Below are 19,693 nucleotides of genomic sequence, written 5' to 3'. Positions count from 1 at the left end.
TCCATACCTTTACAAAATTCTACCAATTTAATATATTTGCGTCTGGGGACGCCTCATTTGGCCGTAGTGTTCTACGTGCAAGGAGATCAGAGCGGTCCCACCCATCAGAGGGATGGCTTTAGTAAGTCCCCATGGTTAAGGAGTGTCCCCCAGATGGATGAAAGAGAAAACGGGATTTATACTTACGATAAATCTTTTTCTCTGAGTCCATCTGGGGGACACTGCGATTCCCCCCCGTCTTTTCGTTGTTTTCTTTTGTCTCCACTTCCCCCTCTGTTGAGTGGTGTGTCTTGGTTGATTGGCCTATCATCCTAAGGGCTTTGGTAATCAAACTGAGGTATGTGGGGAATTGGCGGGGGTGATATGCTGTCAGCTGAAAAAAGTTAACTCTTTCGGTGCCAGACTCCTCCCCCCAACTCAACCCCATGGTTAAGGAGTGTCCCCCAGATGGACTCAGAGAAAAAGATTTATCGTGAGTATAAATCCCGTTATTTATATCTGTGGAATTAAGTGGTCAGCAGCTGTATTTTCAAATCAACAACCAAGGAAAATACATTACTATATTGAAGTATGCAAACATATCGTTATTCTTGAGCGGCGATAATTTTTAATAAGAGTTTGTAAACTTGCTCAATTGCACATATTGGTGAACATTTATGAAAATGGGTGCTATAACAGACTGCGACCAGTCTGGCGTATTTTTAGAGTTAATTATCCAGACACCACTTGACACAGGTAGGGGACAAGCTGCCTGAGGTCAGTCCCAGCAGTGACAACCGCTGCTGAGACCAGATTACTGCCATGGTCCTGCCTATGTATTTCATCCCGTTGGCCGCTCACATACTGCCCACTTTGTTCACCACATCCTTAAACAGGTGGTGGGCAGAAGAGTGGCTGGGCTCTCTGGGAGTTTGCCTCAATCAGCAGCGTGAAACAATGGCAGCGGCATTGCTGAGCTTCTACAGTGGCACCCATTTTATTAATGAGTATTTTTTTTTTTTATTTAGCTTTCTCTTTTTTTTTTTTCTTTTTTTCCATCAAGTTTACAATATGAAAGCAAACATCAGGCTGGGATCTGACTTTGGGTAATAGCAGTCTTTTCATGCACCAGTTTTCATAACTCTCTCCCCCTGTGTTTTGTTTTTTTTTTGTTTATTTTTAAAAAAAAATTATATTCTACTTTTCTATGAACCAGTTATCACTTGTTACACATTTGAAAACCACTTAAATAGAACATACATTTAAACAAGCCTGTAGAGGTGGCAGAGAAGTCAATGGAGGTAAAAAAAGCAATCAAATTATCCAGTTATACTTGGTGGATTATACAGTATGCTGCACTAAAAAGGTTAATTGAAAAGCTTACAGGTGTAGATCATGCTTACACAGCTTAGTTGGTTGGTAATTCCTTGTATAACCCTTTTTAGGTTTTCACAGTGAATGTTCCAGTTCCTCGACGATCTTCCTTACCAAGTGGTTCAACAACGCGCCCTCCTGCAGGCCCATATACACATGTAATGCTCCTTATCCATGTACTATGCTAGTCACTGAGTACTGCTCGTCACTGGGTGAACTTTCTTCCTGGGTTCCCAATAATGATTAACAGCAGACTGAAAGCAATGTGGCAACAGGTTTTACTTGCTCTTTATAATGATGGTCATTCAAGCGAACTAACATAGATTTTCTGAAGTTTCTCTTTACATAAAAATGTTAATCTGGTTCATTTGGATCACACTGCATATCTTTAAGTGAAGGGTTGGTTAGACAAGATGAGAATGATGCTTTTTCCTCTTCCAGATCCCAGCAAGTCTTGCAGCTGAATTTAACCAGAACCTTGCAACACTAGGAGACAATTTCAGCGTTTCAAAAATGTTAAAGCAGGAAAGTACAGTACTTTTATGGATGGACAATTTACCATCCAGTACAGTTTGAAATTTTAGCTACCAGCAAACAGTTATCTTTACTATTTCTTAATAGGTCCTAGTGTATGGATTTGTGGGGAGAAATGCGAGTATAATTACTCTGCTCCCAACCATAATACTTATAGCTTCTTAAGGTCTGCATGGTCACAATTATAAATCTTCATTGAGGCCAAACTAAATATTGGGTGAAGTTGAGACCTTTGAGAATAACCTAGAAATAATCAGAACGTTTATTTGAAGTTAAACTTATTTCAATTGTTGGTTATGTCTCCTAGAGTGTTGAATGATCTTAGAAGCTTACTACTCCATGTTGGGTGGTGGTTATTTGCAGCTTCCAGGTATCACTGAGCAGTAATAGCCATCAAGAGGAGAACAATGCTATATTTCAGTTTGTTTACAGCTGGTTAGCATGTATTACATTGGTAACAATCTGATAGAGCAAACTGTGTTTGAGCAGATGGAGCGAAGGCATTCTGTGGGCCAGTCATGTTACAGAAATGGACAGGATGGCAAAAATATGACATCCAGAAGCCAGGTACAACTCTATAATCAGATAAACAAGCTATGACAGATTACTCTGCACAGATAAATACAGGGAATGCATGTATTGAAGCATGTTAAGCAACTACAAGGCTTGTGACAATGCATCAGTGAAGGTTGTTTCCCATATCAGACTGACTGGATGCAACAGTTTATAACATTATATGGTATCTCCTCTTCTACAGACACCTAGGAATTTGGTCCCATAGGACACTGCCCATTCCTGCTGTAAAAAAATCTTTGTATTAGAATTTTATTTTCTCACGATTCTCATTTAATCCAATGGTGTTTTTTTGTTTTATATTAAAGCTGTGTAGCCAATTTGTCTTTAGATTCTTTCTTTTACTTTAAGAACATAATCTTGACATACATTAAAAAGTTTAGTGTAGTTGAATAACTTCTGTAACTTTCCTAATTTTGGAATCTCGTCTGGCATATAAAGAATAAATACTGAATTGTACGAGATCTGAGTCGGAGCAGAAAGCCTGCTGTACAACAAAGAGGAGTTACAGGTTCAAAGAGGTTTTGATTTATTAGTTTTGTGGCAGAATTGCAGGTGCACTAAAGAGCGATTTCTAGCTTGTTAAAGCATCAAACACTGTAGCGAAGCAAAATTTCTAATGAGGTTTATATTCATCAGGAAAAAGTGACTGCAGACAAGAACACAATGACCTACAGATCCACAACTAACACACCCAAGGCTTGTGTGTTTATGAAGCAGAGCAGACTTCAGGCAACAATTTGTTATTGCTGTGGCTGTGGGCACCTTAATGTTGCACTTAACTTTTCCTTGAGAATGAACATTCTAAATACTAGATATGTCTAGTTCTTAATGAGTAAAATACATGTTAACCCATTTTCTTAACAAAATCTAACTGCCACTTTGTTTTGCAGGGACTATATTGCTTCAATATATATATTATATGTGCTGTAGTGTAATTGATCGTTTGTGACCCAAATTCGACATTTAAAGGCCGTAACCCTTTTTTAAACTAAAGTTCCCCTTATGTATATCTAATTGAAGGTGTCACACCCACCAACAATCCTCTTTTTGATGTACTGGGCAGCTGTATGGCATTCATGACACTAGTTGCTGCAGGGAAACAAGTGTGTGGAATCCTGTGCATAGGTTTATAGGTAGAAAGATATGGACAGACTTGGTCCGCCATTGCAGAGAGTCACAGCATGACCTGGCGCTCCTCTCTAGCTTAGTGGGGGGGGAGGGGCACATCCCACTATTAGCTATACGGAGGGGGAACATTGGTGTAAGAAAGGGCTGTCCAGAAGTGGACAACACCTTTAAGTACATTAGCGCCCCAGATGTTCATTCTCAGGGGATGTCTCCTTTTTAAATCGTGTGATGTCACAAGTGGTGATGCCTGTCTCATGAGCACATTGACAGTCAAACAAAAAGTAGACCGTTCACGGCACCTACAAAGTGACCAGTAACACCTTTTGCAGTGTTCATTATGTAGATTGATACTGGAACTGCTATGGTACAAACCTTTGCACTTATTTCACGAATCTGTGTTATTTCTCAAAAAAATCAGCATAAGCCTAAATACTTGTATCCTGCCATAGGCATTATGCAAGAAAGTGCCTGCAATGTGTTACACTATTATTTTGTATTTTTGGGTTTGTAGCAGTTAAAGCTGTCTGGCGCACAATAACAAAGCAAGTGACTGTAAATCTTTTCTTTCAACAGACAGAGGATGCTGCACTTGATGACTTTTCTGAACTCCTGTCTCAGTCCGCCCTTGGAATGAGGTAATACAAATAGGTAGTCTGGTATTTTACAGCTCCTTGTTTAATAGAGACAAATGACTGGTATATGATGAGCAGGCAGCACAAGCAAAGGTGCTTAGCAGTGAAAAATAATCATTGCTGGTTTGCTTTTAACAAGCATTTATTGTACAAAAGGGGCAATGCTGCACAGGAAAACACATGGGACTTCAGACAAACCATTTAAAGCAGCAGATATTGCTTGTGCCCTTTGCCATGTCTTATATATTGAATTTTTTTAATACTCTTAGAACCAGGAGTTCTGCAATTTCCAATACAATTTCTTAATTGGAGAAGTTCAGCCTGGTTATTTACTATGAAGGTCACCCAGTAGGAAATATTTCCCTTGCAAACATTTAATTTGCCTTGGACATGAAAATATTTGTTCCCTGAACAAGTACTTTGACAAGAGCATGGGACTAGTTGAGTATCCTAGATATGGTGGGTGTCCATGTTTATTGCCTGGAAAGTGCAGAAGAAAAACTCGCTTAGAGTTACCAATCTTATGCCATTGAGTTGTCAGTTAAGCCACTATTTGTGAGGCCTATTTCAGGGACTTACATAAATTAGGTAACTTAATGTTTCTCTGTTCTATCAATACACTGTCAAATAAAATATTTTCTCTTTCGCTTCCTCCATTGTAGCCTTTTACCATGGGTTTCTCGCGTTTTGTTTAACTAAAGCATGGTCAAATGAAAACTCCGCAGAGACAGAACATAAGTCAGCAACTCTGCGTCTTTTTCTGTCTCTAGCTAGACCGGTCAATTAAGAGTTTATTTTTTTGTGCTGGGTATACCTTATTTTCTCACTCCAGTGGCCATGACCTGGGGACTGCTGCACTGCTACCTTCGGAGCAGTGTTAGTAATGCATAATAATTTGAATATCGAGCTAGAGCACTTACATGCACGTATTTCATCACTGGGCACCAGGAATTGGCTATGGGACTCGGAACTGCTATAAAGAAGCTTTCACTGTCCAAGTGAAGCATGCTTCTAACAATTCAGCGGCATATCGGTCAGTAAATTGAAGCCTGAAGCCAAATCACTGAAGAGCACCCGTTTCAGACAAGCACCCAATTAGGGGAGTTTTACATAATATATGAAAGGAGTTTAAAGAACTAAATCGCTAACCAGTACAGATATAGAAGATAGATACTCTGTCAGAATCTCTAGGAATATTGGAACAGTCTTCTAGTGATCAGGAGAAATTAAAGAAACAACTAGGTTCTTTAATTTGGATAATGTGGAAAATGTGCGCAAATATATACTGTATGTCTATGGGAATGAGTGAAACTGCAATTTCTACTACAACTCTCGGTTCTCTTTGAAAAGCCTGTTAGAAAAAATTGTTTTTCCTGTACATCAAGAGGTAAAAGTGTAAATCTATAAGGAATGGACCCAGGTGGAGAAACATCAGTCTATTTCAAAAAGAGTGAATGTATCCATTTGGGGGAGCTAGTATGTCTACTTGAACAGTCATTCCCTTGTAAGATGGGGTCCTTTTGTGATCCTTTGGACAGGAAAGCATAAAACTGTTTGCAAAACATTTTTGTTTCATTCTGGAACCACATTAAAATCAGGAGTGGCTATGGCCTCAGTTGCCAAGGCCTTAAGGTTGTGAGGTGAGAATCTCAATACAGACATCCAGGGAAAAATGAACATCTTGGGCAGCAGAGGCCCCGACACAGAATAGGACGGCTAGCCTTTTATTTGTAGAAGTTATTTTTTGGAGAAAAATTAGATACTATAATACATATAATAAGTTGTCTGGTTAGAAATTGGATCAATTGCCACAAGATCGCAGAACTATAAATTTTCCATCTTCGTCATCTTATCAGCAGTTCAAAGAGGCAATGAGTTATAAGCCAGGAAGACAATATTCTAGACAACATTTTTTATACTGCACCTAGACAGTCCCTTTGGACATTCAGATCTATGGATGGAATCACAAACCAAAGTTCACAACAATGACTATTGTCATGTGCAGCCCCCAATAACATGAACAGGGGGCAGAATTACACATCTTTCAGAAGTGTGTACCCTCTGCATCTCAAATCCAGTGGGTGTTTGACATTATAAAGTTTAGTCATTTCTGCAAATTTCTTTGTCTGGTCAGAAACTCCATCAAGCAAAATAGAGGTGGAAGTGTTATACGAAAGTGTGCAAGGTCTATTGAAAAGGAATGTAATCTCTCTGGTTGCCCCAGAGCAAGATGGGGTTTTTATTCCAAACTGTTCATTTTTGAGAAATATTCATGAGGTTTTCACATGGTTTTGGTTTTGAGAAGACTCCACAAGGTTGTAATTGTGGTGAATATTATGTGTTCTCCAAGCGATAAAGAGGATCCGTCAGACTTTTCGTGGCTGTATGGGACCTCAACTTAGTCCTCAGAATGCTAATGTATGGCCCCCTTAAACTGCAGCTAGAATACCAGTAAAATAGATTACTTTAAAAGTTATTTCTAGTGGCGGTGACTTCTACCAGGAGAATTGGGAAATTACAAGCACTATGGTGTAAGGAACGTTTCCTGAATATATATTCAGTGTTGTTGAGAGCCAATCCTGCTTTTCTACCAAAAGCATCTACATTAATATAGTAGTGCAACAAGCTTTTTCTCCACAACGTTAAGATGAGAGGGAAAATAAACTGCATTCACTAGATCTAGTCTGGGCCATTTCTATATTTTTTCTGTTTTACTTATGAACTTGTGTGTTCTAGAGAACGGTTTGTGATAACTGTGTAGGCCATTCATGTTAAACTCAAACACCAATTGGGCCAAATAATCAAAGTCTAAAATTGTGTGGGGCGCAAGAAAACTAAAAAGAAATAAGTAACCATCGTCAGCATAAACGGGTGATACATTTGATGATCGACAAATTGTCATCTAAATGTACTTGGACACAAACTTATCAAACGAAAAATAATGTTTTATGCACAAACAGTCACAGATTACCAAGCATCAAGCCATTTTCTTAAATTAGGAAAGCGTACTGTTCTGACTGCATTCGCCAACATACAGCGCGGATGGAGGGAGATGAGCAGAATCGTCACGTGATGGGGAAGGTTCACTGAACTCATAAGCAAACTGTTCTGTTTTATTCCATTAATTTTTAAATCATTTAAATGAATAAAATAAAACAAGCCGCATTCCACTTTCTTTCCCATAGTATTGCGGGGCTGCAAAAATGTACGTTTTTGGCCCCATGCAGGCTGTGAGTTGGACGCAACTGCTGTAGGCCATCGGAAAGGATCTGCTACCTCTAAACAAGCTTTCTCCAGATAGACCAGATAAGTGATTGTACACACATAAAAGTAAAGACCTGAAGTTCTAATAGCTCATTCAACATGATCGGTAGCTACATCCTTGGGTAAAGAAGGCTCATGCTTCTGTGACAGTTGTACAAAGTGGCAGGATTGACGTCCATCTATACCTTTTACAGTCATTATCACCTTGATGTCTTGTCCTCAGGAGAGTCTCAATTTGGCAGACAAGTTCTTCAGTCCGAAGCCAAATAAATTCCTTATGCAGCAGACACTGGCTGGTTCTTTGTCCCCCACCACCACCATATACCGTATTTCCCCATGTATAAGACGCACCTTTTTACCCCAAATTTTGGGTCTAAAAAAAAAAGGTGCGTCTTATACAATGCAAGTTCCACTTACCTGATTGAAGAAGTCGGCATCCGGTGTGAGGAGTCCCCGCTAATCAGCTCCAGCGGTGTTCAGCGTGTCAGCCGTTACAAAAGGACCTTCAGGTCCTGCAGGCGCCTCCCACAGTGTCAGCGCTGTCAGTCACATGACTGACAGTTCCGATGATCGCTGCTGCAGATTCCTCTGTGTTTCCCCTACAAAAGCTGCACAGTCTTGTGGACATTAGACAAGTCACGTAGACACGCTTGGGGCAAGACTGTGCAGTAGCGCTCATTGCCTCATTGCCTCACTGCCTCATTTTGGTGTGAATGTGTAAGCTGCTCTAGTGAATCACAAATTACAAGCTACAGTGTGCTCTGTGACAAATTGCAGGCTCCTCCATAGTGTGCTCTGTGGCAAAAATTAGAGCCTTTTGATTCCTCCTGCTGCACATTGCATTGAGTTCAATAACTTTATATAATACATCTTTTTTTGCATTTTGGGCCCCAAAATTAAGGTGCGTCTTATACATGGGTGCGTCTTATACTTGGGGAAATACGGTATATTTTCTTGGATACATCCCATAGTAAATTCTATCATGGCGGAGTGAAAGGAAAATGTGAATTCTCATTGTTAATTCCTTTCCCTCAACGTAGTCCATAGCAGTCTAGGATATTCCCAACCAGGTTGTATTATGGTTTTTATGTTTCAGATGACGTCTTGTGAAGTACTCAAACGACGTGGAGGAAGGAGAGGAGCTGACTCATACTCTCTCTCCGAACATTTTTTGTTTGACCTGTGTATAGCTAAACAAAAACTGAAGCAAACCCCTAGTAAAGGCTGCCATGCTGTACTTTGTGCATAAGGAATTAACAGTGAGATAATTTGCTTGTTTTTCTTAATTACTATGTTACGTATGAATGATGATTCTCTTGCAATAGGAAGAGGTTGTTCTTTAACTGTCTCAATTACTTTTGTTTATGGCATTTACCATCATCTGTAAAAACATGCAGAACTTACACTAACTGAAAGGTCTCGCCGGAGAGCATGGTCTACTTTCCCTGTTTCATCATTCCCCTTTTGTAAAAACTGTCATGATCTGCACCAGGATCTCTCCATAGAGGTCAATCATCTCAATAAGGGGTATCTGAAAATGTTGTTCTAGTGACCGAAGACCTTTTGTAAGAACTACACCTTTTTACAACTTGTCCTATTTACACTGTGCTATCCAAATATTTCAATGAATACATTTCATACATGTTATGTGTATGCAGGCCATATACTACTATAATGTATGTAGTTCAACAGAGTCTTTGGGCCTTTCATGGAAACTGCGTCCAACAAAAATACTCTGGTTTGCCCAGCTGTCCATCCATTGAGAAGCCAGCTGGCTGCTGTTTACGCTGCATAAAAAATAATATAACATTAGATTTAAATAATATTTAGTACATAGGACAATCATAAAGGCAATGTAAGCAAAATGTGATATATATCCTCTTTCATTCAACTGCTAAGAACAGACTGGAGGAGAAATAGGAATCAGTGTTCATGGACAGAGATCTGCCAGCTCTTTTTTTTTTTTTTTTTGTGGGGTGTTTAGTTGAAACATTCATTGATTGCCGGCATTGTAATTATTTGTAAACCATGTACAAGAACAGTGTGTTTTGTTTGTTTTCTAGTTTCCATGCAGCAGAATATCAACTGGGTACAGCATCATAAAGAAATATTTTCCATTCTTTCTGCATTTTATAATTCCCTTTCATTGCTTTCTAATTACATGTAAAGAGTCAAAATAGTTAGTCATAAAGGAATTTCATAGTTAATATGCCATCTTATTTCAGAAGGAAACTGCATGTTGTGATAAGTTTAATTACCACTTCATAAAGTGTTAAACAGAATACACTTTTAGAAGGTATGTGACTTTTCTATAAATAATTCATTTTCTTAGGAAAAATTATGCTTTTTTTTAAGTTTGTCCTTTCCTGAGGATCCTAAAGCACAAGAGGTGAGACCTTACAATAATGTATTAATCCAGGGCTTAGCACATCCCCTGCATCATCATTACTCTGCCCCCATTCTTTTTACTATCCTTTATAGAGTGCCAACACATTATATGATGCTGTACATTGAGGGGGTCAAGTTACAAATACCATACGATTACATGAGGGAAAGACAGCCCTGCTGAAATGAGCTTATAATCTAAGAGGTGTGGGAAACAATTGCTACAGTAGCTGGTGGTTGAAAGACTGTGGCTAATGTAAGGCAAAAGCATCAGCCACCAATATTAGAGCAGCCATTGATTGATTTTTGAATTTCATTTCTGTGCAGCTAAGTGCGTTGTGGTTGAAATGAGGATACAGACTGGTAGGTGGAGACATGATAACTGAACCAGTCATTGTAGAAATGTCAAAACAGCAGCTTGCTAGCATGACTTTCCTTCACTTATCTCATCTGCATCTCCTTCCTCTTCTGGTTCGGGATAGCGCTTCCACTCTTGTGCTGTATGATCTTCTGCTAGCTGTCTGCGCTGTATTTCTTTGACATCGTGCAGACTGATAGACACAGTCAGGACACTTGTTCCCCATAGAAGCAACTGCTGTCACCAAGGAGGCTGTGTAGGTAACAAAGATGGCAACAGACATGACCGTTGCACTCTGGGTCCAGCAGCTGAACTGAGATGGTATTCAAGTAGAACTTCAAGACAATCCTGTCCTTTGTGAGGTGACTCTCCTCTGTACCACTTTGTAATTTCCCACTGCCTTCATATATTTTTAATAGTCAAATAGTAAAAGATAATTATGTGAGTGGTAGAGCACAGAGCTAATATGAAGTGCAGCCATTTCTCACTACAGTCCCCATGCCGTTTTGCGTGCCATAGTAATCATAATTAACCCTTCCACCCACAAGTCATTAACCTCCACACCCTCATTAACTCAACCAGTACTCTCTTACTATTAACCTCTCGTTCTTGCATCCTCCAAAGCAGATCCTCCTCCTTTAACCCCTCCATTGTGCACCATTATTAACCCTTACTCATTAACACCCTCATCCTTAAGTTTATGTTTGGTGCTCCAATACCTTGGACCTTATACATTGCATTCTGAGGTGTCATTTAGATGGTAGTGTTAGTGGCCAGAGCAGAGAGCTAATTCTCAAGCTGCAAGTGCCATGTAGACAGAGCCTTCTCATAGGACAACAAATGTTTTGATTGAAGCAATGCACCATGAGAGCTAGCCACCATGGTGTCCTGGCACAAAGAGTTGTTCAGCCCTTTGTTAATGTGATTCAGAAGATCCACATTAGAATAACTCTATAGATATAATATTAATAACTTGTTAGTAGTGATAGTTTTTGCCTGTTGGGTTCTGAATAGTCTGATCAAAGCTTAATTTCTAGTTTATTTAGTTGTGTGGTGTAAGGTTAGTTCTAAAATGCTTTGGTTGCTTGGCAGTCTAAAGGTGTCTTTACACAATCAGGGCTAAATGTGTTCCTCTGTTCGCTGCTTAGGCCAAGCCGGATGGTTGGATAAGACACAATTGGTGTGGTTGAATGAGGACTGTATTCAATCACTTTGTCATTGTCTATCCATATAGGCATAAGAGCTGGATCACCTGTCTTTTTATATTAATAAACTACTGACATTTTCAATCAAATAGGTCTAAAACTGGCTTTTTGGCCACAATGTGCTTTTATATAGTGATATACTATACTATACTATTGTGTTCCCCATCGTGCTGCCACAACAGCTCTGACCCGTTGAGGCATGGAAGACCTCTGATTGTGTCCTGTGGTATTTGGCACAAAGATTTGGCAGCAGGTCCTTTAAGTTGTAAGGTGGAGTCTCCATGGCTTTCACTTGTTTTTCCAGCACTTGTCAACTCATCCCCAGATAAACTACACACACACACCCAGCTGTCCACATGATGTAAAACTAAAGGTGATTTATCAGACTAGCCTTGCCAACTTCTTCCGTTGCTCCATGGTCCAGTTGTGGTGCTCACATGTCCGTTGTAGGCCCTTTCGGCTGTGGACAGGGGTCAGCATGGGCACTCTGACCGGTCTGCGGCTACGCCCAAGCTGTGATGCACTGTGTGTTCTGACACCTCTCTATGATTTGCATCATTAAGTTTCTCAGCAATTTGTGCCACAGTAGCTCTTCTGTGGGATTGGACCAGACGGACTAGCCCTTGCTACCCTCACGCATCAATGAGCCTTTTGGTAGGTATTAACCACTGCATACCTGGAACAAAAAACAAGACCTGCCGTTTTGGGGGATGCTCTGACCCAGTCATCTATCACAATTTGGTCCTTGTCAGTCGTTCAGATCCTTACGCTTTCCCGTTTTTCCTGCTTCCAACACATCAACTTCAAGAACTGACTTCACTTGCTGCCGCATATATCCCACCCCCTTGACATGTGCCAGTGTACCTATATAATCAATGTTATTCACTTCACTTGCCAGTGGTTTTAATATTGGGACTGATTGATGTATATACACATTTTAAGCAGCAGACCTTAATCTGTAAATAGATTATGTACCTGTCCAGTTCTCATGTCTTCTGTGCAGGCTTTTAATATTAAACTGAACAAAGGTTGGCCAGAATTTTGAGCTTTACTGTGGAGGATGTTTAATTAGATTATTGATTAAATACCTACCACAATCTGCAGCAATCATGGTTGCGTTATAGAGCTGTAATAATGCTATACAAATTACTTGTCAGTCTGCAAGTAAAACTGAATAATTTCTTTATACTCTTAAGTGACGGCCATGCTGATTTTGAATGTCATGTCAATTAACAAAGATCTCTACTATCAATGATTGATTTGTTTTCATTTATTGACCATGTAACAATGATACACAAATGTTCATTTTTACAGGATCTTATACATTTGTTATCTTTATAAACAGTTCTGCTGTGTTGTGTATAGCCTGCGAGTTCTTATGTAATCACTTCCTTGTTCATTCGGAAAACTTGTTTTATAAGGGATAATGCGCCCCCTGCTGTAAATTATTACAGATACAGAATGTCACTTTGGATTTTTGTGATTTGTGTAAAACCACTGCCTACAGCCTTGTACTTTTTTTTATTTTGACAGAACTCTGACTTCTAATTCCAATAAATTTTTACAGTAGTTAGAACAGCACTATATATATATATATATATATATATATATATATATATATATATATATATATGTTAGTGGCAAGAGCCCGCTACTGCAGAAGCACACGCGGACAACTTCTTCCTTTTTATATAGTTTTATTGTCAGGATGGTAAATGTTTTGACACCGTACAGATTTCACAGCAATTCTTGGAGACCCTAAACGCTAGCTAGACATGGCTCGGCTCTCTCAAGACCAGCCAGCTTACCCAGCGTTGGTCTCAGTGCACAAATGATTGTTTGACTCCGAATTTTGTATAAGAAGTGAAGGAGAGGGTAGGAAGGAGGGAGGGAAATCGAGACGGCGTGGCTAGAGCCGTGAGGAGAGAAAGGGGAAAAAAGAAATTGAACGGAGGGCTTGGTTTTATTAAGAGATAAGACAGGGGGAGCAAGTAAGTCGCTGATAGTTAAAAGGGAGAGCAAAAGTTGAAAAAGGCTAACCAAGGAGACCAAATTTTGTTAAAGGATTTGGAAGAGTTGTTAAGAATGCTGGTCATTCCATACACTGTATATGCCAAACTCTGTTGATTATAGATTGAATAGAGGGAGAATTAGGCTGTTTCCAGTCCGCTGCAAGTTGACATGTGGTCGCTGTTAGAATGTGTCGAATGAGTTTGTTTTGATGGCGTGTAGCCCCAGGGATCCCTAGTGGCAGGAGAAAAAATTTAGGCTCCAAAGGTACAGAAATCTGAAGTATTGCATTTATCAAATTATTCATATCAAGCTAGAAGTTAGTCAGCTTTGGACACTTCCACCAAATGTGGATGAATGTCCTTTCCAGGGAGCAGTTTCTCCAACAGCAGTCAGAAGTATCAGGTAACATCTTTTTAAGGCGAGTTGGCACATAGTACCATCGATATAAAACTTTGTAGACATTTTCTTTGATTTTTACACATATGGAACTAGAAGCAGCATTCTCACGAATTTCACTCCAATCATCGGGGTCAAGAGTTTCCCCAATGTCCCTTTCCCAGGTCAATTCATGGGGGTCTCTCTGATCTATTGTGTTCAAGGAGAGTTCAGAATAAAGGGTAGATATTAGGCCAGCCGTAGATGATTGACGGAGGCAAAGGTACTCAAAGGAAGTGAGTGGGCGGGCAGTGAGCTGGCGTTTAACTGTGTTATGGAAGTTACGGATTTGTAAGTATTGATAAAAAAGTTTAGTAGGGATCGTAAATATTTGCTGAAGATCAGAGAATTGAGGGAAAGTATCGGTGTCGGCAAGGTCATTCAGAAACCTGACACCTTGAGAGTGCCATGGATAAAATGCAGTAGGCTTGAGGCCAGGGGGAAAGTCTGGAGAGTTAAATAATGGTGTAATTGAGGAAGGCTGAGGAGATAGAGCGAATTTCTGAGAAACCGAATCCCAGATTGTCAAAGAATGAGAAACCACAGGATGAAGCAAGACTCGTTTTGGTCGACGGAGTCTTGGGAGCCATAGGAGAGATGCAGGGGACAACAAACCCAGAGCTTTGGCCTCAATGTGGTTCCATATTCTAGGGGAGTTGGAGCAACACCATAGGACACACTGAGCAAGGTGAGCGGAAAGATAGTAACGTTTAAAATTAGGGATACCTAGGCCGCCACCCCGTGAGGACCTCTGCAGAACCTTCAGGCGAACTCGAGGACGCCTACCTGACCAGATAAATCGGGAGGTTATGAACTGGAGAAGTTTAAATACGTAGGAAGGGACGAAGATAGGAAGGGTCTGGAATAAGTAGAGAAATCTAGGGAGAATATTCATTTTAATTGTATTGATTCGACCTATCCATGAGATCAGACACCAGGACCATGTGTGTAGGTCGGACTTCGCTTGAGTAAGCAGGCGGGGAAAGTTGGCTTGAAAGAGTTGGTGGTATCGTTTAGTAATATAGATTTCGAGGTATTTTATTTTTTGGAGATCTCATTTAAAAGGAAAAATTTGTTCCAAATGAGGCTTTTCAGGTCCGGGTATATAGAAGTCTAAGACCTCTGTTTTATCTGCATTGATCTTGTAGCCAGAAAAATAACACTAGAGATCCAATTCGGTCAAAAGAGAGGGCAGAGAAGTGGTTGGGTTGGCCACAGTGAGTAAAACGTCGTCAGCGTATAGGGCCAACTTGTGCTCCATAGAGCCCACCTTAATACCCGAAATCTGTTGATTAGCACGAATTCTGACAGCCAGCGGTTCTATCATGAGGGCAAAAATTAATGGTGAGAGGGGGCACCCCTGACGAGTGCCGTTTGAGATTCCAAATGGTGTTGATGTAATGCCATTAACTGAAACAGTGGCCGAAGGGGATCTATATAAAGCCAATATGCCACTCAGGAATCTGCCAGAGAAGCCCATCGATTTAAGGACTCCACCCATAAATGACCAGGAAATACGGTCAAACGCTTTTTCAGCATCTAAGGCCATAATCGGGGAGAAAATTTTACCCACATGAATAGAGTGAATTAAGTCGATGGTCCTCCTGGTATTGTCCGGTGCTTGTCTTCCAGGTATGAAACCGACCTGGTCAAAATGAATAAGGGAAGGCAGGAGTGGGTTTAATCTAATGGCTAATATTTTGGCATAGAGCTTCAGATCAACGTTAAGAAGCGATATGGGTCTATAACTGGTCCATAAGGTGTGGTCTTTCCCTGGTTTTGGGATCACTACAATATTAGCTTGAGTGGTGAAAGGGTCGAAAGAGACGCCTTCTAAAATGTGATTAAACAGGGAAGTCAAGTGGGGTTCAAGGACTTGCGCAAACTTTTTATAGTACTGTGCGGTGAAACCGTCTGGTCCTGGGCCTGAGGAAGTTTTAAGAGATTTGATGGCCGCCAGGACTTCGTCTTGTGTAATAACAGAGTTCAGGTGGGAAAGCTGGGCTAAAGTGAGCTTGGGGAGTGGGGTACTGGCCAGGTATGCGCCCAAGTTCTGCTCTAAAAGGTCCACACGCGGCGGGGGCGGAGGAAGGTTATAGAGGGACAAATAATCTAGAAAAATACGTAGAATAGAGGAAGGGTCATATGTAATCAGATCCTGAGCTGTCTTATGAAGCTTTTTGATAAGACCTGCTGCCCGTTTTTTCCGTAATTTGCCAGCCAGCACAGAGTCCGCTTTATCTGCTTTGTCGTAAAAGCGTTGCTGGAGTTTCTGCATTATACGAGCCGCCTTCTGAGAGAGAAGGGTGTTCAATTGGCCCTTCAGGGCAGAATTTGTGCTGGGTGAGCAAGGCGGAGATTTGCTTTTCAAGTGAGGATATCTCTGCTGCCGACCTCTTTCTAGCTGCAACAGCTGTACTAATCAATTCCCCACGGATAGTAGCCTTGTGAGCTTCCCACACGACTCCAGGCGCCACAGAAGGGGACGAGTTCTCCAAAAAATAGTTGGTGATAGATGTGTGGATGGATAGTGCGGCAGAGTCATTCAGAAGAATCGAATCATCCAAGCGCCATCGCCTAGAGCTAGGAGGTTGGTAGATAAAATCCAATAAGATATATATACTCCTGCATGGTCAGTCCATGAAAATGGGAGTGATTCCCGCTTGGGTCGTATGGGATGTGAGTGAGATACATGGAGCATGTCAATACAGGAGTATATCTGATGAGAAATGAGTATAGTCCCCAGCCGTTGAATTTCTGAGGCGCCAAGAGTCGTGCAGGTTGTATTGCTTAAGTAGGGAGGCTAAAGTCAGAGTCTTTTAGGGAGGATGGGCTCATTTTTGTAGAGGGAGGGGAAGCTTTATCTAAGGACGGATCCAGAACTGCATTAAAGTCTCCACCTATTTACAAACAAGCTTTTATACCTGATACTCCTCCCCCAGCCTTAGCTTGATGGACAGGTGACACACCCACCTTCTCTTTAAAAGGAAACGCCCATCCCTAGCTCTGTTTGCACTAACAGACACACCCTGTCTGTTTGCTGAGAGGAAGGATTTCAAATCATGTAAGTTTAACCAAACTTAAATTATTGCTTTTCATACATAAGTCTTTACATTCAATCTAGGTGCATTACTGCACAAATGTTTTACTCTACTTCCCTGCTTTCTCTGCATATTGCCAGCTAAATGCCTCCTTTTGTTACAATATATATATATTCTCATTCAACAGTTTCAATTTCTTAGAAAAGTCATACACAGTTGGCATTTTGCAGTCTTTGAAACACTGTTCAATCACCTTATTAAAGGAGCACAAATGCATCTGCTAACAAAATTGGCCTGTGTGTGTGTTAGGGAATTTAGACTATAAGCCCCAATGGGGCAGGGACTGAGGTGAGCGAGTTGATGATGATGAAATATAAATGAAATGCTTAATGTCCATAGATGTTTAAGAAAATGGATGAGTGATCAAGAATGCCAAAAAGTGACGCTGATTAATCAATTCCCTTAAAAAGCTGTGTACCTATAGGGTCCATTGACCTCCCCATTGCAACGCAATGGGGGTGAGGGTCAATGGACCTCCTATAAACAAACTCAAACATACGGAATGTAGTAGGTGTCAAACATATACTACATTCATTATGTTTAAAAGTGTTCAAATTATGGAAAATAGCATTTGTATATTGCTAACATTTCTCTGTGATCTAGATAACCAAACTATTTTGGGTAAATTTATCAAGCTGTGGGTTTGAAAAAGTGGAGATATTGCCTATAGCAACCAATCAGATTCTAGTTATTTATTTAGTACATTCTAGAAATTGACAGCTAGAATCTGATTGGTTCCTTTAGGCAACATCTTAACTTCTTCAAACCAGCAATTTAGTAAATATAACCCTTGGAAGTTTTGTGAGCGCATATCCTTATTTAAATGACAAAATGTTTTGGTTAGAAGTGCTAATATATTTTTGCCAGTTTTCATTAATATACATTTAACACATTGTCTTCATTTTGTATATTTATTTATTTATTTAATTTTTAGTGCTACTCGCAGGAAACCAATAAAGGGTGCAGCTGGCCGTCCCATTCAGTTCCGATATGATGACATTGCGACCAGAGCCAGGATGCAGGAACAGACTAAGGATGTAGTGACAGAAATCAAAGCACAACGCTTGATCTCTGTGCCCCTTCAGATTGCCATCTTTATCTTAGTAGCTTTCATTGCCCTGGTCATTCTTACTATGGAGAGTAGCCCAGAAAATCCATTTAAGCCCCTCACAGAAGATGTTGAATTACAGCAACCTTAATGAATAACCTACACTGCTGCAATACCTGGATAAGTCACTTCCTCCCCAAGGAACAAGTGGTGAATATTTTATAAACTGCCCTTATGTGCAATACACGTTTTTTGTAATATGTGGCCGTTTCATGTCCAATGCATACGTCAGGAAGTTCTTAGTAATTGTGAGGAGAGAAGTTGCTATTAAACTGCAATATGTTCTTACTTGCATAGCACTTAATAGTTGGACAAACTTAATAAACACACTTTATTTTGATGATTATGTCAGGATTTAATTTGGCTGTAGGTACTGGATGGTGCTATTTAGAATGTGATTTTCCCCTTATATTGCTCACAAATGGTAAGTGGTTCCCAAACCTCAGTAATCGCAATAACATTATCGGAGTTGATTCCAAGGATGTTTTCCGGTTTTGAGGTAATAAGTACTGTCTGCTGCTTTTAAGCAAGACAAGCTTGGCAAGCTAGGGCGGGCTAGTATTGAGCTCTGTTTTATTTTGATCCTCTTTTCTCCTGTGTAATAAAAGTTTGACAATGTCAGAAGTTCATATAAATCAGTCACATCCGAGAAGAAATCCCTAAAACAACTCTGTTTTTAATGTTGGTCTAATTCAAGTGGGTTTAGGGAAATGTTTAAGCTTTATGCTTCCCTAAAATCTATGTATACTAGATTCAGCTGTAAAGATATTTTTTTTTTTTCTATGTAAAGACACTTGTGATCATATCTGGTGTCATTGAGATTAAACTTCAAAAACAAATATTACTAGAAGCCTTGTCATTTAGTATCCGAACTAGCTGGATGAGGGCATGTCTGCCACATGAAACACAACAGGGACTAAATTAACAAATATATCTTGATTATTCTACCAGTACCATTTTCGGTTCTGTATTTTGTGCATATATGCACTGTAGACAATTTCTGGTGACTGGGTTTGTTGTACCATTTATCTACGTCTCACTTAACAGTTTTGGTTTGTCATGTTCGTGTTAAGTTATTTAATTCAGTGTTTAAATAAAGCATGTGTCTATTTTCCTCCCTTTGTCTGAGTCTTCCTTTATACGAGAACTGGAATATTCCAAGCTGCCAGGTTAAGATAAAGTGAATTGTCTGGATGTACAGCAGCATGCCAGATCCATGATAAAATATGACATCAGGTGAGGTGCAATCTACAGCTCAAAAACAGTTGATTTTAATGTTAAGTTTTCATATCATGTCACAACTGATGATGGTCTACACAGTTTTGTTCAGTTGCTGGGATCCCAATTTCTTCAGACAACCTAGAATCCTGAACTCTGTTTAATGCAGATACGGAAGTGCGTCCACTGTATGAAGACAAGTCCCTTGCCACGTTATGTTGCCAGGTACTTTCTCCTTATTGGCAGTTCTGGGTGTTTGCATAGCATTGCTTTACTGGCTGTCCTGTGCAAGGCATTACTGATAGATCCATGCTGGCATAGATCAAATAGTAGCTTCATATAAATTACTGTTAGAGCCAGTACACATATCTAGTACCCCTATA

General features: G+C 40.1%; 1 protein-coding gene across 13 annotated transcripts in view; it reads left to right on the top strand.

Annotated features, from left to right (window-relative positions):
- Positions 1 to 19,206, top strand: part of LEMD1 (LEM domain containing 1) — a 41,959-nt gene extending 22,753 nt beyond the window's left edge. For 7 of the 13 annotated variants that reach the window (XM_075196128.1, XM_075196123.1, XM_075196130.1 and 4 more), the window contains exons 5-10: positions 1,425 to 1,511; positions 1,795 to 1,878; positions 2,377 to 2,454; positions 3,100 to 3,192; positions 4,165 to 4,226; positions 17,919 to 19,206. In XM_075196128.1, coding sequence (XP_075052229.1) covers positions 1,425 to 1,511; positions 1,795 to 1,878; positions 2,377 to 2,454; positions 3,100 to 3,192; positions 4,165 to 4,226; positions 17,919 to 18,183 — 669 coding nt within the window. In that variant the 3' untranslated portion in view covers positions 18,184 to 19,206. Of the gene's footprint in view, positions 1 to 1,424; positions 1,512 to 1,794; positions 1,883 to 2,376; positions 2,455 to 3,099; positions 3,193 to 4,164; positions 4,227 to 17,918 lie in introns of all 13 variants that reach the window. The other 6 variants (XM_075196119.1, XM_075196120.1, XM_075196121.1 and 3 more) reach the window with 6 other exon arrangements.
- The last annotated feature ends 487 nt before the right edge of the window (positions 19,207 to 19,693 follow it).

Source organism: Mixophyes fleayi, chromosome 2 (assembly GCF_038048845.1).
Source record: "Mixophyes fleayi isolate aMixFle1 chromosome 2, aMixFle1.hap1, whole genome shotgun sequence".
Taxonomy (NCBI): Eukaryota; Metazoa; Chordata; class Amphibia; order Anura; family Limnodynastidae; genus Mixophyes; species Mixophyes fleayi.
Note: the sequence above shows the minus strand (reverse complement) of the source record. Positions and strands in the feature narration are given on the sequence as shown.